This window comes from Gigantopelta aegis, chromosome 6 (assembly GCF_016097555.1).
Source record: "Gigantopelta aegis isolate Gae_Host chromosome 6, Gae_host_genome, whole genome shotgun sequence".
In the NCBI taxonomy this organism is placed as follows: domain Eukaryota; kingdom Metazoa; phylum Mollusca; class Gastropoda; order Neomphalida; family Peltospiridae; genus Gigantopelta; species Gigantopelta aegis.
This window is the reverse complement of record NC_054704.1, coordinates 56,408,428-56,432,992: the sequence shown is the minus strand read 5'-3', so window position 1 is coordinate 56,432,992 and position 24,565 is coordinate 56,408,428. Positions and strand designations below refer to the sequence as shown.

The 24,565-nt window shown below is 36.4% G+C and overlaps 1 protein-coding gene across 1 annotated transcript; it reads right to left on the bottom strand.

The window, feature by feature from the left end:
- Window positions 1–24,473, bottom strand: LOC121375657 (DNA ligase 4-like). The gene is made up of 18 exons (XM_041503216.1): window positions 24,204–24,473; window positions 22,403–22,480; window positions 21,127–21,228; window positions 20,271–20,579; window positions 18,959–19,068; window positions 17,264–17,331; window positions 16,418–16,582; window positions 14,295–14,505; window positions 13,460–13,742; window positions 12,578–12,745; window positions 10,360–10,497; window positions 5,509–5,658; window positions 4,825–4,942; window positions 4,102–4,234; window positions 3,315–3,450; window positions 2,321–2,412; window positions 675–827; window positions 1–240 (listed from the first exon to the last, which is right to left on the bottom strand). The coding sequence occupies exons 1-18, from the start codon at window positions 24,432–24,434 to the stop codon at window positions 102–104; spliced, it is 2,784 nt and encodes a 927-aa protein (XP_041359150.1). The 5' UTR covers window positions 24,435–24,473; the 3' UTR covers window positions 1–101.
- Between the last annotated feature and the right edge of the window lie 92 nt (window positions 24,474–24,565).

Sequence of the window (24,565 nt, the reverse complement as noted above, 5' to 3'; positions counted from 1 at the left end):
CATGGTCATAAAACTGTAATGTAAGTCATTTCCCGTCTTATTTCAGCTTAATAAATTTATCAACAATATTTCTGTATATTAGTGTGTGGTTAATATCTCTATTATTTTGGTTCATAAATTCTTTCAGTACATAATTCTCCATCCTCCAGACAAGCTCGGACCCAAGCCTCCGTAACGATGTGGAACTTTTTCGTTCTTCTCCTCCTCACGTCTCGTAGTTGTTGAAGACGACTCACATCTCTGAAGAAAGAATAACTTGTTTTTAATATTTCATTTATTGTCCGTTAAATCATTTTCAAATTCAATTTGGTAGAATGTACAATGTACTGAATTAAAGTCCTTTATTAATAAAATAAACAAGCTCTAAAACTGATGGTTTATTTGTCACAGAATTATGAATTAAATTAAATTAAGTTTTAAACAGCAGAGTTTCAATTAAAGATATATCAATAAATAATAAATATAGAAAAAATTAATAAAAAAATAAAAAATAAATAAAACACTTCAACAAACTGACATTGTGCAACAAATTTGGCAGTTTGTATTTATAAAGATCCTTCCAAACTTTGTCATACGAGTACGTTTTTGTATGGTCATTATTCAAACTGATTTTTCAATGACATCTATTTGCATAATGTATATATTTAAAAAAAACCAAAACATAAATTACTTACTTGACTTCAACAATGGCATGAGAGACGTCCGCATCCAGTTTGTCCGTGATGGTTGCACCAAAAAACCGCAGCTCAAGACCGAGAAGATCCAAACTGCAGTTGGGAATCCGAGTCGTGGCATCACTTACCACCAGGTTGTTGTCAAGATATATCCTACAAATATCATTAACACATATACACACCATGAGTAAACACTTTTGCTACTATACAAGTTTAATGTTTGTTTTGTTTAACAGAACCACTAGAGCACACTGATTTATTAATCATTGGCTACTAGATGTCAAACATTTAATTTTGACATACATGTATGCACATTTTTCCATTAGTAACAACGGATCTTTTATATGCACTATCCTACAGACTGGATAGCATATACCATGGCCTTTGATATACCAGTCGTAGTGCAATGGCTGGAATGAGAAATGGTCCAATGGGCCCACAGACAACGATCAATCCCAGAGTGACCGTGCATCAGGCTACATCCTGCCTTTGCTTCTATACAAGATTAAGACAAAAGAATACATCTTATAAACCATTAGGGCTGTTCTACACCTGATCAAAAAGTTGGTTTTGTTTAACGACACCACTAGAGCACATTGATTAATTAATCATCAGCTATTGGATGTCAAACATATGGTAATTATGACTCATAGTCATCAGAGAAAACCCGCTACATTTTTCCATTACCAGCAAGGGTCTTTTATATGCACTTTCCCACAGACAGGAAAACACATACCATGGCCTTTGATCAGTTGTAGTGCACTGGTTGGAACAAGAAAAAACAAATCAGTTGAATGGATCCACCAAGGTGGTTTGATCCTGTGACGCAAGCTCTTCAGGCGAGTGCTCAACCAAATGAGCTAATACAGAATGTTATTTTTAAAGGAGAACGTCAAAATGATATAATGACCATCTTGAAATAGCTGACCTTTGGCCTAATTAGAATGTATGCATAACAATACAAAGAATTGTTGTGGTTTATATATATATTTTGAAATATGGCACATTCCTTAGTATTATCACCCACCTGTTAAAAAACAAATGTTTGGTCTAATGACATTAATAATAATTAGGCTACACACTAAAACATTTTGAGAAAAAAATATAACCACTGGCATAAAAAGTATTCATACATCTTGTTGTTTAGTTAGATTGTCAAGTTATTGTAACAGTTGCTTTTTACCTCTATCTGGAGATTGAATATCTACAAGACTATTTTTAATTTTACACTGTCAATTCATGACCGGCACTGTTTAGAGATTGTACTAATAGTTATAAAGCAAACTCTGTCAAAATGTAGAGAATGTTAAAAGTTTGTTTTGTTTAATAACACCACTAGAGCACACTGATTAATTAATCATCAGCTATTGGATGTCAAACATTTGGTAATTCTGACACATAGTTACCAGAGGAAACCCACTACAATTTTTCCTAATGCAGTATGGGATCTTTTATATGCACCTTCCCAGACAGGAAAGCAAATACCATCGCCTTTGACCCGTTGTGGTGCACTGGTTGGAACGAGAAAACCCTGATCAGTTGAACAGATCAGCCAAGCTCTAGCAGGCACTCAATCGACAGAGCTAAATCTGCCCCAGAAAATAATGTGGACAACTGAAAATAAACTGAGAGTAAAATCAACGAACCTGCATGTTCTGAAAAGGCCATAAGGTGATTCGTCTGGGAAATACTTGTCCTCTAACTCAGCAATATCCCAGGTACTGACATCTTGTACTGCCTGCAAATAATACAATGCTCTCACAGAAAACTCTACAGAAGTACACAGTTGGTGAAAATGCCTACTCACAAAAACCCCCACAAAATAAACGTAGCAAAAAACTGAAAACCCCCCTCACTAATGAACAGCATACAAAGATCTATCTTCTGAAAAAGACATCCTGATTTACATAGGCAGCAGGTGACTTGATATCTAATATAATATTGGATTCCATATAATGACTGACTGACTGACTTTGTCTACGACACCCAATCCCACCCCAACACAAACAAAATGTCAGCTACTGGATGTAGTAGAGCCTATGATTCTCAACTCATTTTTTTATATCTTTAGCTCAAATCTTGCTATAGTCAAACCTGCAGTCTAATGTTAGTATATCACTGCTTATCTGACCTGTTATACTATTATTAAAAGTAGATCTGACATTCTCTTAAGCTGTATCCTAACCGGACAACTGCTACACAAGTGACATGATAATATTTATATCCTACCAGACGCGAGCATTTTTGAAATTGCTATCGACAATTAAAGCTGCCAAGTAAAACTTGTCTGATTGGTTAATATATTTTTGTTGCTCGTGTCACACAAGTAAAAAATAGAAAGAATTCCTATCGGTATTGTGTCGCACACTTAACTGAATCATTTGTGTGGTTAGGATGCAGAAATTGGAAAAAAAATTGCTTGCGTCGGCCACATCTAGTTAGGGTACAGCTTTATTCTTAGATGTATATGTAAACCATAACTTCAAGGCTATAACTAGTCTAAACTAGTATTCTGGAGCGGGTAGGAGGTAAAAATAGTTGATATTTTACATCAAACGTGCTTGAGTGAGTCTATACATGTAGCTATGCTTCAGCTTATGGTTCTCAAATTGCTTATAAGTAGCCAAAAATAAAACATACATTTTCCATTTTCTCAAACACCTTTAGCAGCTGCTCTTCTGTGGTGTCTGAAGTAAAACTGTCACCATATTCGTCGTAGTCCTGTTGAAACAGTTTGTGTGTCTTAGGCGACGTGTGAATCATATCATCTGGTGTCCTGAATATAAAACAAATACACACATCAGGTACACAGTCATACAGACAAATCCATCAAAAGTGGCTACACAAGGGACTCTTTTATTTCATTTTAGTTTTGTGCTTACATCCAGTTACGGTTTAAGTATAATATCCTGGGCACACACCTCAGCTATCTAGGTTGTTTACCCAGGGTTGTACCCAGTCAAAAATAATTAAAGGGGGGAGGGGGTTCGTACCTAGCCAGGGGTGCAGGGAGTAAAACAAAGAAACAGAACCTTTTTCCCAATTAGACAAATATGGCCATTCTAAATAAAAAGGACACTTTTAAAGAAATTTCTTTTTGTTATGGTCGTGTTGTCCTTGACATTTGTTCACAGTTATTGAGAAAGGGATGGAACCAGTACAGGGAAATAGAGCCTGTACCTTCTAGTCTGGAACACGATGGCTTAACAACTGTGTCTTCCAAGACCTGGGCTTGTGCTTATAACACTTTTAGTGTCAAGCCTCAATCTCTAATGATATCACACACATACAATTTGTTTGGTGTTGTCATGACATTAGTGTCTCAGACTCTATTAGAGTCTCGAGTCTCGACTCTAAAAGTTTTATAAGCACCAGGCCAGTTCCAGTAACTTTACCCACCAGTTCCATGGAATAAAAGGGAACATACCAGTCCATCCACCTCTGAGCATCCACACATTTGAGGAACCAAGAAACCTTAACAATGTCATAAATATCCCTCTTCTTTAGATTGTTTACACGGACCGCAACCTTCTCCACTAGCACACAGAAGGTGTTTGAACCTGAGAGAAGAAAAACGATTTTTTCATGAATACTTGAATAGTAGTACATTCCCCTTAATTCACATATTTATATTTGTTAGACACCCAATAGCAATGTCTTTTTTTGTGCTGGGGTGTCATTAAATATTCATTCATTAATTGCATTTCCCCTTTTAACAATGGACTGACCCAAAGTACCCAAGCACAAACCACAGGTTAGAATCTTCCACTGTGTTAAAGGAATGCACTAAGGTTGAGAGGTTAGCTTACTACAGAATGGATTATCCAGATATGATGTTAAAAATTCATAATATAGTAACTGTTGTTAATACAATATATTTGTATAAACTGCTGAGTCTGAACAATGATCCATTTAAATGAATAAATTTCAAGTTTAAAAATAATTTAATACAGTTATTTGATGGATTTAAAAAAATAAATATTTATATTAAATATTTTATTTCTGGTTTGAAAAAACAACAACTGAAATGCATGCATTATTCTATCTTGAATAAACAGCTAAATATCAGATGCATGAGGCAGTAGAACACAATGTTGTGAACAGTACATCTTAAAGAAGCGACAGATAAAACAAAGTACAAACATCTCACCTGGATTTTGAACAATAGTTCCACCAAACTCCACCACCTTCTTCTCCAGTTCATGTTTTGGATGATCCAAGGGTCCATTGATCACACAGAATTCCTTGTTTTCAAACATTTTTGAAACCTGGCAGAGGTAAAATTATAGTTAAACAGAATGCCTGCTTATTGAATCTCAAAGATCAAATGCATTTGATTCTGACTCTTGAGTTGATATAGTGTGCAACATTGTGTCATCAAAATCCTATACATTGTAACTGAATAATTAAGAAGAAAAACTATATACGAACTATCTGAATTTAAGACTTTTCTTATATAAACTGAGTGCCAGAAAAACAAATATGATAAATGAAAAGTTTAAACACTGATCCAAAAACACATCAAAATATAGGGTTTTTTTCACAATATTTTTAATTTTTAATTCGATATAAAAGTATTTGCATTAGTTCCAAACATGTATATTCCTTTTAATATGAACTAGAAAAGAATATAATGTAAAAAATGTATACACATGCATGTAGCACATATACAACAGGCCTTAGAGAATTGAAAATGTGGGTTATTGAAAATTATGTACACCATGTTCTAAACTGAATGCGTAAATGAAAAATAGGTTAGGCAAAACTAGACTTGTGTGAATGAATGAATCCTTCACGAACTATTCAGAGGTCAGTTTTACAACTACTGCTTCACCTGTTGCACTTTGGAGACATCAGCTGCTTTAAACTGGTTCATCAAGGTTGGTCGTTCAAACCGAGACACAATTTTACGTTTTTTCTTTACAGGTTCACCACCACTATCACCAAGCTCAAACTTCCCACCTGTTAGTTTGCCTCCAGACTTCTGAATAATCAAGAAAATTGTTTCAGTTGTAAAGAACTCGTACTTCAAATGTACAAACAAGAATGCAAACAAAAACAAATTCCCATAGACTGTATGTGCAGTGCATGATATCCTGACATTAAACTGGATTCTTAATATTCTGTACATTTGGCATCTGATTTTTAAAATAAGTTTCAATCTGAAGCATATTTTTAGCAGCATCTGGAACAAATCACCCGATGCATGATATAAGATCATCATTCTTCATTCTAAATTGGACTGTATCACAATTTAGGACCTCTAAAAAAATGAATACATTGCTAACCATTACAAAGTTGTGAGACAGGCTCCTCCATGACTCTAGTAGTTGCTCAAGCTCACCATTACAAAGTTGTGAGACAGGTTTCTCCATGAGACTCAAGTAGTTGCTTAAGCTAACCATTACAAAGTTGTGAGACGGGCTTTTTCATGACTCAAGTAGTTGCTCAAGCTAACCATTACAAAGTTGTGAGACGGGCTTCTCCATGAGACTCTAGTAGTTGCTAAAACTCAAGCGAATCATTACAAAGTTGTGAGACGGGCTTCTCCATGAGACTCAAGTAGTTGCTCAAGCTCACCATTACAAAGTTGTGAGACGGGCTTCTTCATGACTCAAGTAGTTGCTCAAGCTAACCATTACAAAGTTGTGAGACGGGCTTCTCCATGAGACTCTAGTAGTTGCTAAAACTCAAGCGAATCATTACAAAGTTGTGAGACGGGCTTCTCCATGAGACTCAAGTAGTTGCTCAAGCTCACCATTACAAAGTTGTGAGACGGGCTTCTTCATGACTCAAGTAGTTGCTCAAGCTAACCATTACAAAGTTGTGAGACAGGTTTCTCCATGAGACTCTAGTAGTTGCTAAAACTCAAGCGAATCATTACAAAGTTGTGAGACAGGTTTCTCCATGAGACTCTAGTAGTTGCTAAAACTCAAGCTAACCATTACAAAGTTGTGAGACAGGTTTCTCCATGAGACTCTAGTAGTTGCTAAAACTCAAGCGAATCATTACAAAGTTGTGAGACGGGCTTCTCCATGAGACTCAAGTAGTTGCTCAAGCTCACCATTACAAAGTTGTGAGACGGGCTTCTTCATGACTCAAGTAGTTGCTCAAGCTAACCATTACAAAGTTGTGAGACAGGTTTCTCCATGAGACTCTAGTAGTTGCTAAAACTCAAGCGAATCATTACAAAGTTGTGAGACAGGTTTCTCCATGAGACTCTAGTAGTTGCTAAAACTCAAGCTAACCATTACAAAGTTGTGAGACAGGTTTCTCCATGAGACTCTAGTAGTTGCTAAAACTCAAGCGAATCATTACAAAGTTGTGAGACGGGCTTCTCCATGAGACTCAAGTAGTTGCTCAAGCTCACCATTACAAAGTTGTGAGACGGGCTTCTTCATGACTCAAGTAGTTGCTCAAGCTAACCATTACAAAGTTGTGAGACGGGCTTCTCCATGAGACTCTAGTAGTTGCTAAAACTCAAGCAAATCATTACAAGGTTGTGAGACGGGCTTCTCCATGAGACTCAAGTAGTTGCTCAAGCTAACCATTACAAAGTTGTGAGACGGGCTTCTTCATGACTCAAGTAGTTGTTCAAGCTAACCATTACAAAGTTGTGAGACGGGCTTCTCCATGAGACTCTAGTAGTTGCTAAAACTCAAGCGAATCATTACAATGTTGTGAGACGGGCTTCTCCATGAGACTCAAGTAGTTGCTCAAGCTCACCATTACAAAGTTGTGAGATGGGCTTCTTCATGACTCAAGTAGTTGCTCAATCTAACCATTACAAAGTTGTGAGACAGGTTTCTCCATGAGACTCTAGTAGTTGCTAAAACTCAAGCGAATCATTACAAAGTTGTGAGACAGGTTTCTCCATGAGACTCTAGTAGTTGCTAAAACTCAAGCTAACCATTACAAAGTTGTGAGACAGGTTTCTCCATGAGACTCTAGTAGTTGCTAAAACTCAAGCGAATCATTACAAAGTTGTGAGACGGGCTTCTCCATGAGACTCAAGTAGTTGCTCAAGCTAACCATTACAAAGTTGTGAGACGGGCTTCTTCATGACTCAAGTAGTTGTTCAAGCTAACCATTACAAAGTTGTGAGACGGGCTTCTCCATGAGACTCTAGTAGTTGCTAAAACTCAAGCGAATCATTACAATGTTGTGAGACGGGCTTCTCCGTGAGACTCAAGTAGTTGCTCAAGCTCACCATTACAAAGTTGTGAGACGGGCTTCTTCATGACTCAAGTAGTTGCTCAAGCTAACCATTACAAAGTTGTGAGACAGGTTTCTCCATGAGACTCTAGTAGTTGCTAAAACTCAAGCGAATCATTACAAAGTTGTGAGACAGGTTTCTCCATGAGACTCTAGTAGTTGCTAAAACTCAAGCTAACCATTACAAAGTTGTGAGACAGGTTTCTCCATGAGACTCTAGTAGTTCCTAAAACTCAAGCGAATCATTACAAAGTTGTGAGACAGGCTTCTCCATGAGACTCAAGTAGTTGCTCAAGCTAACCATTACAAAGTTGTGAGACAGGTTTCTCCATGAGACTCTAGTAGTTGCTAAAACTCAAGCTAATCATTACAAAGTTGTGAGACGGGCTTCTCCATGAGACTCAAGTAGCTGCTCAAGCTAACCATTACAAAGTTGTGAGACGGGCTTCTTCATGACTCAAGTAGTTGCTCAAGCTAACCATTACAAAGTTGTGAGACAGGCTTCTCCATGAGCCTCTAGTAGTTGCTAAAACTCAAGCTAATCATTACAAAGTTGTGAGACAGGCTTCTCCATGAGACTCTAGTAGTTGCTAAAACTCAAGCTAATCATTACAAAGTTGTGAGACGGGCTTCTCCATGAGACTCAAGTAGTTGCTCAAGCTAACCATTACAAAGTTGTGAGACGGGCTTCTTCATGACTCAAGTAGTTGCTCAAGCTAACCATTACAAAGTTGTGAGACGGGCTTCTCCATGAGACTCTAGTAGTTGCTAAAACTCAAGCGAATCATTACAAAGTTGTGAGACGGGCTTCTCCATGAGACTCAAGTAGTTGCTCAAGCTCACCATTACAAAGTTGTGAGACAGGCTTCTTCATTACTCAAGTAGTTGCTCAAGCTAACCATTACAAAGTTGTGAGACGGGCTTCTCCATGAGACTCTAGTAGTTGCTAAAACTCAAGCAATTCATTACAAGGTTGTGAGACGGGCTTCTCCATGAGACTCAAGTAGTTGCTCAAGCTAACCATTACAAAGTTGTGAGACGGGCTTCTCCATGAGACTCTAGTAGTTGCTAAAACTCAAGCGAATCATTACAAAGTTGTGAGACGGGCTTCTCCATGAGACTCAAGTAGTTGCTCAAGCTCACCATTACAAAGTTGTGAGACGGGCTTCTTCATGACTCAAGTAGTTGCTCAAGCTAACCATTACAAAGTTGTGAGACGGGCTTCTCCATGAGACTCTAGTAGTTGCTAAAACTCAAGCAAATCATTACAAGGTTGTGAGACGGGCTTCTCCATGAGACTCAAGTAGTTGCTCAAGCTAACCATTACAAAGTTGTGAGACGGGCTTCTTCATGACTCAAGTAGTTGCTCAAGCTAACCATTACAAAGTTGTGAGACAGGTTTCTCCATGAGACTCTAGTAGTTGCTAAAACTCAAGCTAATCATTACAAAGTTGTGAGACGGGCTTCTCCATGAGACTCTAGTAGTTGCTAAAACTCCAGCAAATCATTACAAGGTTGTGAGACGGGCTTCTCCATGAGACTCAAGTAGTTGCTCAAGCTAACCATTACAAAGTTGTGAGACGGGCTTCTTCATGACTCAAGTAGTTGCTCAAGCTAACATTACAAAGTTGTGAGACAGGTTTCTCCATGAGACTCTAGTAGTTGCTAAAACTCAAGCTAATCATTACAAAGTTGTGAGACGGGCTTCTCCATGAGACTCAAGTAGTTGCTCAAGCTAACCATTACAAAGTTGTGAGATGGGCTTCTTCATGACTCAAGTAGTTGCTCAAGCTAACCATTACAAAGTTGTGAGACAGGTTTCTCCATGAGACTCTAGTAGTTGCTAAAACTCAAGCTAATCATTACAAAGTTGTGAGACAGGCTTCTCCATGAGACTCAAGTAGTTGCTCAAGCTAATCATTACAAAGTTGTGAGATGGGCTTCTCTATGACTCAAGTAGTTGCTCAAGCTAACCATTACAAAGTTGTGAGACAGGCTTCTCCATGAGACTCTAGTAGTTGCTAAAGCTAACCATTACAAAGTTGTGAGACAGGCTTCTCCATGAGACTCCAGTAGTTGCTCAAGCTCACCATTACAAAGTTGTGAGACAGGCTCCTCCATGACTCTAGTAGTTGCTCAAGCTAATCATTACAAAGTTGTGAGACGGGCTTCTCCATGAGACTCAAGTAGTTGCTCAAGCTAATCATTACAAAGTTGTGAGACAGGCTTCTCCATGAGACTCAAGTAGTTGCTCAAGCTTGCCCCAAGCTCACCCAAACATAAAAAATGGTGATTGTTTCTGCACTCACCATTCATCATTTTTCTTTAGTATGTGTTGTTAATGCTGCTTATTTTTTAAATATATGGAAATGATCTTCTTATGTGAAATTTCTCACCAGGAATTATTATCAGGATTGATCTCCTGGTATTTCTAAGTTGAGATAGTATAGGTTTTTCACGAAAAGCCAACCTGTTTCAAATCTTCCACATCTGCTGCGGTCATGCACTCAAACCAAGGCTTGTCATGTCGGATGTGTTCAACTCGAGGGAAACGTAAAGTAAAACCTGTCTTAAACCTGTCACTCTCAATAATTTCTGCTGCCTTTATCTGCAAATATTAATAATAATTATACATGTATGTAACACAAAATACAATATAAAAGTCAAACACCACTCATCTATTTTTCTTTTATAAAACATTAATAAACAGTGACATAACGAGAATTTTATTTTTGAAAACTGACTTGATGACCATGGTCCTGACTTTGGGAAATTTAATTATATTTCATATAAAATTCAAAATCAGCTGTTGGGTCTTCCGAATGTAAAATCAGCTGATAATCTGAAATAGAAATATTCCTGAGCCACACAGAAACTTTCATATTTTTACACGTCTCATGACAAAAATATGAATGTAAATTTATTATTTAAATAAAATTATGTTTTTATATAATAAATGATTAAATATTTGCAATTATGCAATTTATATCGACTTGGAAATGAAAAACAACACAGAAATGTCTAACAATATAAGTAATCAAATTCTGTTACTGGGTGTCTTTAAAAACTATTTAATAAACACCAGTGTTTCTGCCAAAAAGAAATGTTTGGGTATGGCACTATGGAATTGAATGCAACCACAGTCAACAGGGGATATGCGAGGCCTCCCCAGAAAGAAAATGGGTTACGTTTAGGGTTAGGGTTAAGAAAATCACACATTAATATGAGTAATTAATTTTGTCAAAAGGTTAACTTTTTTTTTTAATCTTCCAAAAAATCTGGGTATGGCGCCATACCCATTTTACCCTCTGACCCTGAACACAGATATATTCAGAGCTATCTCTGGGTCAGCAGAAAATTTCGCCAAATCATCTATAAAACTTCAAAAACTGCAAATACCCAGTTATTTTCTAACAAAATATCAATTATTTTATAAAATCATTTCACCAAATGAAAATAAAATTTGCCAATTGTTGTTAAAATTCACAATTGGTGAATTTGGCAAGTGACAGAGCTAGCCCTGATATTTATCAAACAGAAGCCATAATTCAAAATTAAAGCCGAATATAAAAAAGAGGAGTTCTGTTTTCAATTTAGAAAAAAAGCATTCTGAGAGTACTACTAAAGTAATACATGTCAAATACCCAAATAAATTTTCATATTTCCTAAATTCAAGGGCCATAACTGTGAAAATAAGTAAAGTGCCATGAAAGTTCAACTTGATCTGTAACAGTACATGATAAATCTATATAGTTAAAAACATTCCTCTCAGTACATTTATCTTCAGGCAATGCCAAAAAAACCCCTAGGAAAACAACTTTTCATATCTCCTAAGTTCAAGGGACATAACTCTGTGAAAAACAGTTAAATTGCCACAAAAGTCAAACCTGATTGTAACAGTACATGATAAAGCTATAATTTCAGCTCAATATCTCAAGGTATTGTAAAAAAACATTTGGAACAGTAAGTAGGACAGAACAGACAAACAGAAGGATGAAGATGAAACCTATAGTCCCCTCCGGTTGGACAGGTAGGGGACTAATAAAAACAAATTGTCTGTTGATCCTTTCAAAGCTCCACCAACCCACTCAATTGGATGATATAAAGGCAATTACAAGTTAGGCAATGACATGTTAGAATGGGTGGCTGCTTAATTATATTACCGGTACATTCAAACCCATCTTATCAAGAGACTCTTTTTCGTTTTAATAGCACCACCTCTCAATTGGATGATATAAAGGCAATTACAAGTTAGGCAATGACATGTTAGAATGGGTGGCTGCTTAATTATATTACCGGTACATTCAAACCCATCTTATCAAGAGACTCTTTTTCGTTTTAATAGCACCACCTCTCCAAAGAACATTTTGTTCAGTATCATTCTACACGTTTTAGAGATCACTACACAATTCTAAATCATTAAATAGTTGATGCTAAACAATTTTCAACTGTTTAGCAAATGTTCCTACTTCAAAAACAAAATGTTACTTGCACCTGTAACATAACATTTTGTTGTAACTCTATATATGCATGGGGAAAAGCTGTAATGGACTCATTGGACAAAAAAAAAAATATTATGATGCCTCTTGCCCCCTCTTTGTGATAAATTTTTGAAATAGATTTAACAGCAATATATACTAAAACTCTGTAATCAGACATACTCAAAATATTTTATTTCTTAATCAAACCTGGACAATGCAGGAATTTGATGGTTCTATCCAGGCATCTGGTTTTTCTTTGAAGCCTGAAGCTAGGACTACACAAGATGGTGGGTTTTTCTTGTCAAACACTTTCCAGTGTTCAGCCAGCTTTAGGTTAAATTCACTCAACTGCTTCTTGGTGTAACCTGAACCAACCTGCAATGTATACATGTTTAAATTCTTATATCTATTCTAACTTGATCATTACAAATTTGTGTTTTCTCACTCACTTGTACTGTGAAATTAATTAAACTGTTTTGATCTATAAATAATTTAAAGCAATGGCTCATTTCAGTCTGATCTACATGGAATTGTGAAATTACATATTTTTTTCACAGAATACAGACCTTGATTGGTGGTGCTATTAATCTTGTATTCCATGAAACAGTAATTTACAGCAATCCTCAGTTAGTCTTGTTTGTGTGTGAGTGAGTGTGTGGGTTTTGTTTGGGGTTTTTGTTTACATTTTGTTTTAAGGATGAAATGTTATTGAATGTAGAATTTAGCGACATCTTACCATAGTTGTTCATGGGCATACGTGTACGAGACAGGAGGGCAAGGGAGCCAACTGATCCCTGGTGCTGGAGAAAAACCTCAAATTCGGGCAAAAATTATACATATTTTGGCAAAATGTGCTAACCCAAGACCTTTTTACTGTGTATTTCCTTAATTTTACCCTAAAAATTAGTTGTAATCCATGTAAAAATGTGTAATGAATTGTTTGCAACCCTATATAGCAGTTTGTTGGTAATGCTAATATGAATAAATGTTATACAGATTCAGGCATTTTCATTTAATTCAGAAAAAGACCAGCCTGCCCCCCTACAAAAATGTTCATGGGATCTGATTTACTGGTATGCATCATCTTACCTTGCAAAACGAGTGGAACACGCTAGGTTTTTCACCATCTTCTGGCGGCACAGCGACTGCACACAAGAAATGAGACATCATTCCACCTCGATGACCAACACCAAAATAGCCTCCAACTATCAAGACATCCAGCTCATCCATCAGCCCACCAATGTACTCGGGCTTGATCTTGAACCAGCCCCCTTTCCGCGTGTTAGGACGATACACCGACTCGGGATTCTTTACTAAGATACCTTCTTCTTGGTTATCAATGGCTTCATTCAGAGCATCAGCACAGTCTTGACTAGACAAATGCCAAAACTGTTAACATACATGTATATCCAGTCACATATATCTACACACAACATTCCAGGAAGTATTTACAAAATACAGTTACTGAATTGTAAAATTACTGCATTTCATTTTTATAAAGCAATAAAATACATAACAAAAATATAGCAGTCTACAGAATAATCATTATCATTTTCTTATTTATCAAAATTTTAAAAAGGCAACTATAAATCATAATATCACTTGATGCAGATTTTATTTGACAAGACATTTTGAAATAAATATTTTGGTTCCTCAACAACAAGCCATATATGCTTACATTTATCTGTCTGAAGCATAAATATACATGTCCCAGAGAAACATGTATACATACTTCAGTTTTGTAATATCTAAGTACCATTAAAGTTTTGTTAAACAAAGATATGGGCCAAAAGTGGCCTTCTAATTTAAGGCAGTTGCATGACTGCAGTTCAAAAATAATAACTGTAAACAGATTGCTTTTTGAAGATAACAGTTGTTCATAAGAGAAGATTATTTTTTTCTTTATTGTAGTACACAATCTCACTTGGTTTTTGCTTCTGTGTGTGTGCTGACCATTATACGTCCCTCTATGGGATTGAAGACTTTATCAATGTACAACAGTCTCTCTCTCAGTGGCAGATTTGTTAGCACTTTGTCATTAAAGAGAAGAATGTCAAACACGTTCAAACAGGGCTGGTATCCCTTAGTTTCCAACAGATCCTTTGACTTTACATCAAACTGTTCTGCCTTTGTTCCTATTAAAAACAAATTTAAAAACAATACCAAGTAAATATAGAACATTTAAAAATTATATCTTTGATATTTGGAATGAATATTAAACCAAGTTATCAACTGCTGAATCCATGTTTACAACAACAGAAAGCACATTTCACATATGAATCCTCTTGCCAGACCTCTCAACCTTTAGCCAAGGGAAAGCAGGAGGTGTGTGTTGAAAAAGCAGGAGATTTTTTAAATGCACACGATTTAACACAATTTTTTACAATAAGTTATATGAACACTACATAATGTCATGTATACTTGTCAACTTTAGATCTTGGCATTAAAGATATATATAAGCAGTGATGGATTAATGCCGTATAGAACACACTGGGATTTTTTCATACTATATTCAATGCTCCAGGAATTGTTTATCAAATACAATGGCATGTTCTGCAAGACGCCTATGATGAATGCACAATGGTTAAGCCAAAAGGTTTCAGGCTAGTAGGTACTGGGTTCATATACCAACTCAGCGTAGTGGGTAGATATAACACTACTTAGTTAACTTAAGTCCAGAACAATTCAGAAAGACAAGGCATCTGTCGGCAGAGCTTGCCTGAGGTGTTTGCATCATAGGATTAAACCATCTCAGTTCTCTGATTGGGCTTTTTTCATCTAAGCCAGTACCCCACAACATATATTAAAAGCTGTGGTATGTGCTGTCCTGTCTGTGGAAGAATGCATATACATTTTTTTAACAACACCACTAGAGCACATTGATTTATTAATCATCGGCTGTTGGATGTCAAACATTTGGTAATTTTAACATATAGTCTTAGAGAGGAAACCCGCTACATTTTTCCATTAGCAGCATGGGATCTTTTATATGCACCATCCCATACAGGATAGCAAATACCACAGCCTTTGATATGCCAAACGTGGTGCACTGGCTGGAACGAGAAATAGCTCAATGGGCCCACCTATGGGGATCGATCCTAAACCGACCATGCATCAAGTAAGCGCTTTACCACTGGGCAAGATCGCTTGCTGCCAATGGAAACCTGTAACAGGTTTCCTTTAGCTCTAAGACTTTCAGTAAAAAATAACAACTGTTTGACATCCAATAGACAATTAATAAATCAATGTGCTCTATTGGTGTCAATAAACAAAACAAACTTTAACTTTGTGCCCAGAACATTGTGTTTGAATCTTAAATGGATAAAATACAAAATTAACAAGTAAGAGCTATTGATTAACAAAGAAACAGAATGTTGTTAAAACACTCAATCCTGTTCTCTATTGTCTATTCACACTGGCAATACAAAAGAATTGGCATAAGTTAAAATATATCTGTAATTCTCAAAACAAAAATACCCAATAAACTCTCAACAATTACATCAACAACATGCAATAAATGCTAATTAACAGGGGCAGATCCAGGATTTTGCCAAGTAGGGGGGTGTGTGTGTGTGTGTGTGTGTGTGTGTGTGGTGTCACAAAATTCGGAAAAAAAAGGAAGCAAGTTTGAGTTTGTCAAAGGCAAATGACATGAGTTCCCAAACGGGGTTTCGCGGTATGTAACCCCAATTTTTGTTTATAGAAACAGGCTTTTGAGAAATAAGAATTTGAATAAGCCATTTATGAATTATGTCAAAACAAATTCAGGTAACCCATTTAATTTTTACATAACATGTCATGACCATGTATATGATGTCATAAATTCAGTGTGCAAACAAAAAACGGGTATGCAAAACTATACTTATGCAAGCGACACGCGAACGAAACTATTGCTCTCACCATTTTCAGAAACCTGTATCAAGTTGCTTAGAGACACATTTTCAGGGCAGTATAGTGTTGTTGTAAAAACAAGAGGTGGGGAGAGGTCAGCAGGCCCCTGTGACACCCTATGGATTCACCCCTGCTTAATATAAACTGTCTTTGTACCATAGGTTTTGCTTGCAGCATGGTATCCCAAAACCTCTCCATCCAATATACAGGTTTTAACTCCTGGTTTGAAGCAGTTTGCAATGTATGGAGTGAAAGTACCATCAAATGGTGTAGCACCAAATATATGAGTGTATTCATTTCCACTGGAAATAAAAATAAAATGTACATTTAGTGGCTTGACAGTATAATTAGTTATCCTGTTTATTAAAAATGCATAGTTATAGCTATGTTTAAAAGTACACAAATACAAAAAACTATTGGAATTTTGGCTTCACGGATCATGACAAAAAACTCTGGTATGTACTATCCTGTCCATTTACCTTGCTGTTCTGAATGAATACAATACCAATGTTCTTCAAAGATGTAAATTACATTAAGAATAATTTGTTAAGTAATTGTATACAACTAATAAGGTTTTGCCTCTTAGAAAGGAAAATTCAACTCAATAACACATACCAAGGTGTACATGCATATGTATGTTGGATCTTTCATACACTCACTGATTCTTTACTGTTCAGTTTTCAGAGTGTCACAATGACACTGGATACATCAGTAGGACTGGAGAATAGGTTTGATGTTCAGAGTCCATTTTTTTTCAGGGACGAATATTAGTGTTTAATGATCATTAAGTCATGGGACTGTAAAAAAACCCATGCGTCTTAGAGAGATTTCCAGTTTTATGAAGGCTTGCTTTGGAGAAGTTTGATTGTACATGTATATCTGTAACTAATACAATTTGCTAGATACTCAAGAATCATTTCAGAATTATAATAATTTGAATCATCTTTGCTAGATCAAATGCTACTTTTATAGAATCACATTATAATTCAGTAAAATTTGTATCATTTTCATTTTTTGAATAACATCCATCAAATTTGGTTTCAATGAAGTATCCATCCATTAGTTTCTCTCTGAAAACAATGAATACAACTTTTTGAAAAAACCTGCATTCAAATGACAAAACACCGGCCTCGGTGGCGTCGTGGCAGGCCATCGGTCTACAGGCTGGTAGGTACTGGGTTCGGATCCCAGTCGAGGCATGGGATTTTTAATCCAGATACCGACTCCAAACCCTGAGTGAGTGCTCCGCAAGGCTCAATGGGTAGGTGTAAACCACTTGCACCGATCAGTGATCCATAACTGGTTCAACAAAGGCCTTGGTTTGTGCCATCCTGCCTTTGTGAAGTGCAAATAAAAGATCCGTTCTGCCAATCGGAAATTTGGCCCATGTCAATGGCGACAGTATGGCTTTCCTCTCAAAATTGTGTTTCTTAACCATATCTGACGCCATATAACCGTAAATAAAATGTGTTGAGTGCGTCGTTAAATAAAACATTTCTTTCTTTCTTTCAAATGACAAAACAGTGCAGAATTTATCAATGACAAAGTAACAAAGTGAGGAAATAATACCCTTCTATGTAGATTAAATAGCAGCATAAGATAACTTTGCAATGATGTAAATGATTGTAAATACCTCATATGGGATCAGATCTGGTGAATGGGCTGGTCAATCCATGGAAACCTGTGCCTCTTAAAGTTTGTTTTGATCAACAACACCACTAGAGCACATTGATTAATTAATCATTGGCTATTGGATGTCAAACATTTGTTAATTCTGATAGGCACGTACAGTCGTCAGAGGAAACCCACTACATTTTTCCATTAGCAGCAAATAATCTTTTATATGCACTTTCCTACAAACAGGAAAGCACATACCACAGCCGTTAACCAGTTGTGGTGCACTAGCTGGAACAACAGAAACCCCAATCAATTGAATGGATCCACTGAGGTGGTTCCATCATGTGATGCAAGCACCTCAGGTGAGCACTCAAATGACTGAGCAAAATCTCGACCCCACTTGACCTTAGTCATATTCTACAACTTTTAGGTTAATGCCAGGTTAAGAATGAAGTGGAAAGACAATCTGTTTTTTAATTTTCTTGAACTTGCAGGTAGTACTAAACCAAATAACTTCCGGCTAGGTCAAAGTTCGAGGTGCACCGAACTTTTGATAGAGAAGTTAACACCACAAGTCCTGTGATTGGTGATAAATGTGAGTGGGTTGTAAAAAAAATTAGTTTCATCTGGGCAAAATATGTATACTTTTATTTTATCTAGTACCACTGTGAAATAGCTTTGTGCTTGAAACATGAATGGGGTACCTGTAAAAACATTTGTGTGGAACTAAGGTAGTCATAGGTGCTACCCGTTATCTCAGAAATGAGCAGCTTGACCCCCAATTTTTTCTGATTCACTTTAAGGGTGAGGGGTGGTACTATTTATATTTGTGGTGTTCATGTCGATTGATAAGCTGCAGGTAGGAGTTTTAGCCACATATGTTACTATTGTCGTCTATGGGATTTGATTTGGTAGTACACACCCTGCAGACTCATTTTGTTCAAATATGTATTTTTAGTTATTGTACATGTTCAGGGACATTACTTAGATGTTAATATTTTTATACAAATTAATATAAGATATATTAGTGCTTAAGTCATTAGGTCACTTCTTTTCATAGAATAAGTTGTAATAATGTACTTTACCTTGTCAGGAGATGCTCTCTCACCAAGCATGGGAGTGAATGGAGAGAATATGCTGATCCCAATCTCATGAACACGAACAGATGGGTCACGCATCAGTCGGCAGACCTACAAAAACAAAATAAAATTACACTAAGGTTTTTTTCATGAAGTAGTGCATTACTGTACTGTAAACAATTTTAAAATGATTTATGGATTTTTAAGGATATCCAAAGTCAACTCAAAATGTGTCCTATGTAACAGGTATGGATTCAGTTACATGGTAATGTACTTAATTAAATAGTATTTAACATGTAGAACCTGTAAAAAGAAAAGCAATTGGCTTTTTAACAAATATAAGCTTTCTATATGGTACTATTCTAGATCAGAAAAGTATTACTCTACATATGTAAATTCTTAATTTTCATTGCTTGTATATTCATAGTAATATGCCGAGACAAGAACACTTATCGTCCAGTCATAAAAGCACATCTTAATCTTGATTTTAGGTTTAATATGCTCTAATGTTTTAGTCAGGTATTTATTTTAGGTCCACCCTCAAAAAGGATTTAATTACTTTCATAAATTTAGCTAATGGGTTAACAAACACTGATCAGTCCTATGACACAAACATCAGGTGAGCTTGGTGGTTTGAATACCTAATAAAAATGATGAAATGAAAGGGTTTATAATAAATACAGAATATTGTGTACATTATATTTTCTTCTTATTCACTGTGCTCAAATATTATGCAGAAAAACATCATCTAGTTTGTTTTGTTTAACAACACCACTAGAGCACATTGATTTATTAATCATTGGCTATTGGATGTCAAACATTTGGTAATTTTGACAGTCTGCTACATTATTCCATTAGTAGCAAGGGATCTTTTATATGCACCATTCCACAGACATTCTTGTTCCAGTCAGTGCTCCACAACTGGTGTAACAAAGGCATGTATTGTCCTGTCTGTGGGATGGTGCATATAAAAGACCCCTTGCTGCTAATTGGAAAGGGTAGTCCATGAAGTGGAGACAGCGGGTTTATTCTCTCACTGTATGTATGGTCCTTAACCATATGTCTGATGCCATATAACCGTAAATAAAATGTGTGGAGTACATCGTTAAATAAAACACTTCCTTTCTTCCTTCCATCCCACAGACAGGATAGCACGTACCACGGCCTAGGACATACCAGTCGTGGTGCACTGACTAGAACGAGAAATAGCCCAATGGGCCCACCAACGGGGATCGATCCTAGACCGACAGTGCATCAAACGAGTACTTTACCACGGGGCTACGTCTCGCCCTGTTGACCTCATTTGTGTTTACCTTCTCTATGTTGTTATTGACGTTGTAGAGCTCCTCTGCATCAGGGTGGTACACAGAGAGAATGGACGCCTGGCTGAGACCGACCTTTAGCTCCTTGACAATCATGCGAATCAGCCATTTCTGTTCCATGGCCGACAGGTTCTTCAGCAGGTGGAGAATATTCTTCCGAACCTCGTCCTTCTTCTTGGCCGCGTTGTTTGTAGCGATGCTGTCCAGACAAGAGTTCACCTCCTCTATGGTCAGTGTTCCTTTCTCCGGACATCGGTTCTTCAACACAAAGTAAGCCACACTGGCAAAGTCCCCAGCATCCTGGAGGTGTAAAACATCATATATGTTACGTCATACTGAATTTTTGTAAATGAAATATCTACATGATAAGCATTAGTTTATGTAAATAAACACAATTAAAAAGTAAAAAGTAAAAAGAAGTACACAGTTTTTAAATAGGTCTTAATTGATAATGCTTAATGCTATAACAAATTTGTGGTATACAGGTCTGTTTTTGGTTAAAACTTTCTTTCTGGATGTAGGAAAAAATAAAACATGTGTTAATTTGTTGACATGGAACAAAAGGTGAAACAATGAAGCAAATTTAAGAGAAACAATTAAACATTTAGAACAGACACTGTGTTGACAGATTACCTTTCAATATTACATTAGGCAGCTGCTTAATACAGCCACATAATATACAATATCAAAAGGAACCAACTACAATGGTGTCAATAAACAGACAAAATGGGTTTTTTGTTCAAATTTTTGTATAAAAGTTTACAAGAGAGCATTTTATTAAGAATTTTTATACATGTATTTATGGCTGTTATGGTAACTAAAACAGAAATTATGAACCAAAACTCACAGCTCTTGCATTTTTAGGTGACTTATAGTTGAGGAGTCGAGTTGCATCAGGACTATCTTTTCCCAAACAGAGTACCTCAATCATCAACTTGGCAAGCATATGCTGAAAATAGAATAATGTTTGGCTATCAATTAACAGGTCTCAAAATACGAAGTAAAAAATGGCCTGCCGTTATTGTTTTAACATACATGTAGCACTAGCAGGCTAAACAAAATATGGCCTATTAAGAAAACATATGGCCTGCTGGAAATAAGCATGTGGTGTCTGAGTGAGTGGAGGGTTTGGGACAGTGTATGGAAAATTAGGACCTCTGAGATGTATTTTAGAACATCATAAACCTAAAACATTTATAACAGAATCACGAGAAAATGAGATGATTGTACATACGTAGATCGGTCTCTTGAAAAATCACCTGCGATTTTGTGGTAATTTTAACAGGTGAGTTTTATTTCACCTGCTAGATCTAAAAAATGGACTGCTTTTCACAGGCCGCTATTTCGAACCCTGTTTAATTATTTATCCATATGATGCTGACTATTTTCTGGCTTTCTAACTAAAAAGTGGCCTTTAATATACCAGTTGTAGGGCACTGGTTGGGATGGGTGGGGATTTAGCTCAGAACCTTCTCAGCACATCAATTGAGTTTTTTTGGTCCCAACCAGTGATACATGACTGGTATATGTTGTCCTGTCTGTGATAAAGTCTATATATATATACCGTAAAAGATATTTTGCTGTTGATGGAAAAATGTTGCAGGTTTCCTCTAAAGACTACATATGTAAGAGTCAGAATAACCATGTTCGATAGACAGACGGTTGATAATTAATTAACCAATCTGCTCTAATGGTGTCATTAAATAAAACAAACTAACATTTGTGTTTGATGTACCAAAAGTAACTGTATTATACAAGATGAAACCAGAACAGTTGAGCACCACAGGTGTTTTATATTCTGCTAGATTTGTTTTATCTAATGTCACAATAATCAGCAAAGATGCTGCTGCAAAGACAGACCAATGACTGAGAAACATTAGTTTAGACATTCAATTTTAGTACATTAGAGTATGTACAATCAATTTGGTTCCCGACCCATATTTTATTCACCTGCTTTCCTTCCCTCTTATTCATATACTCCAAGTGTGTACTCAAAAGTCCCGAAAACCCATTTCCATCTAGAGGAAGTTGACATTATTTTAACATGAATTTGCAGTGGATCATATTCTCAGTTTGTGTACATTATCTCTATCTAGTTTTAACTACATTTTCTTTCACCAAACCTCTTTGATTCCATAAGCCAATCTCTCTTTATCTAAATGTGGCAATAGCAACCTCATTGCAGGATAAAAAGAATCATTCTGAAAAATAAAATAATATTGTTGAAGCTATCTAATAAGTATATAACATTACTTTTAGGACTGCATGGGCCAGAGCCCAGAGGACAATTTATGTATAAGAGGAAGACAAAAAAACAAACAAAAATAAACAACAAAAAAAAACCCCGCCAGCACAGCCTTTGGTAAAGAAGTTCTGAAGTCCTGGATATGTTGGAGGAAAAAGCCCAATGTGCATACTACATGTACATCACAATTCACTTAGACCAGCTGGACTCGACTTGATAGGTACCAATTCCCCCCTCAGGCTACCAGATATCTAAACCTGGCAGTCCACCAGGCTACTAGCGTTTTTTTGCACGTCCATTTTTTTTCCCATCAATAAGACATTTAAATATCTTTAAACCCCCCCACCTAAAACATGTTTAAATAAAAATAAACGATTTATGGGGCTACCAATTTTTACTGAGGGCTTCCATATTTCATAACCTGGTAGCCTGGGGTGGGGGGGGGGGGGGTGGGGGGCTACCATTAAAAAATGTTCAGGTCGAAGCCTGCAGACTTTCTTTTTTGTTTATTACTAAGATGAAAAACACACTTTGAAAATTAGAAGTTGCAAGGTGAATTAAAATATGCCCCCCCCCCCCCCCCCCACAGACATTCTACAACTTTTGATGTCTACGGTCAACGACAGTAATTTTTTGCACCCTTGTTTTTGCTTCATACACAATAAAACATATCCAATGGCAATTGTTTTTACACAATATATATGACAAAAGGTACCTTTTATTTCTTTCATCTTTTAAAACAGAATTATGAAAAATAAAAACATAGGGACCTGTGAACAGCATTGTCTGCTTGTTATAGAATTTTGACAGGGGTTAAAGTTAGTATACCAGCTTTTATTTTAATGTGACTAAGCATTGTAATAATATAGGAAAATTCTGAATTTGTATAACGTCAGAATTCCAATGACGTCACTTGGCATCTCATTACAACAACAATAAACTGGGTACTAGTTCATCAAGATTAACCTCGCGTGCAAGCACAACGGCGAGGTTTATCCTGCCTAGCCATTCCGCCATTAGCCGTTTCTGGACAACAGTTCCAAGAAATTTTGCTTGGAATGAAATTGCGGTCAAAATAACGATTACCATCACATTTTCCTACTCTAATCGTATATTGTGATCTATTTCGAGCTCACTGAGACCAAGAAATACTTACTTTGAAATGATTTTCACTTTGAATTAAAGGAAAAAAGTCAGACTTTACCGAGCGGATTCTAGTAGTCTGCTAGAATCCGTTCGGTAAAGTCGGACTTTTTTCCTTTAATTAAAAGTGAAGATCATTTCAAAGTAAGTATTTCTTGGTCTCAGTGAGCTCGAAATAGATCACAATATACGATTAGGGTGTGAAAATGTGATGGTAAGCGTCATTTTGACTGCAATTTTGTTCCGAGCAAAATTCCTCGAACCGTTGTCCAGAAACAGCCAATGGCGGAATGGCTAGGCAGGATAAACCTCGAGTTGTGCTTGTACACGAAGTTAATCTTGATGAAGTAATTGGGTACATGACGTTTTCATTTTAAGAACATTGGAAAAATATCCGCCTGATCACCCCCCTACCCAACCCTAACCATAACTAAAAATAATAAAGGGGGGCCGGATGGATATTTAATATTATACCCAAATTAAAGCACCAGAATGCCGTTTGTGCATGTAACATAATAATTAAGCCTATAACATACCGTGTCATTTGATTTTGAGTGCAGTTCATCGTGAAAATTTCTCCATTTCTGCACAAAATCTTTTAAAACTCGTTTCTTTTTATCATTTCCTGAAGTTTTAGAAATCTTTTCCAGCAAACCACAAAGTTCTGTGAAAGAAACCTTGGACGCAACAGTTACTGTCAGGTTTTCGTCATCTGTGTTGGGCATTATTGCAAAATAATTAAATATAGATGAGAAACCAAAAATCATGAAACAAATAATTATAAAGATTGGGGTTAATAAATAAGATGTCTCATTCTAAAACAAACTAAATATTCGATATAAACAAATAACTATTATGCTTTTTTAATACTGAAGAATACGATATATAATGCAGAGTA

Coding starts and splice junctions, on each gene's coding strand:
- LOC121375657 (XM_041503216.1), bottom strand. CDS start 24,434: ATGATTTTTGGTTTCTCATCTATATTTAATTATTTTGCAATAATGCCC. Junction 16,583..17,263: donor TTATTCAAAAAATGAAAATG/ATACAAATTTTA, acceptor CACTAAATGTAC/ATTTTATTTTTATTTCCAGT. Junction 4,943..5,508: donor ATGTCTCCAAAGTGCAACAG/GTGAAGCAGTAG, acceptor TACCTCTGCCAG/GTTTCAAAAATGTTTGAAAA.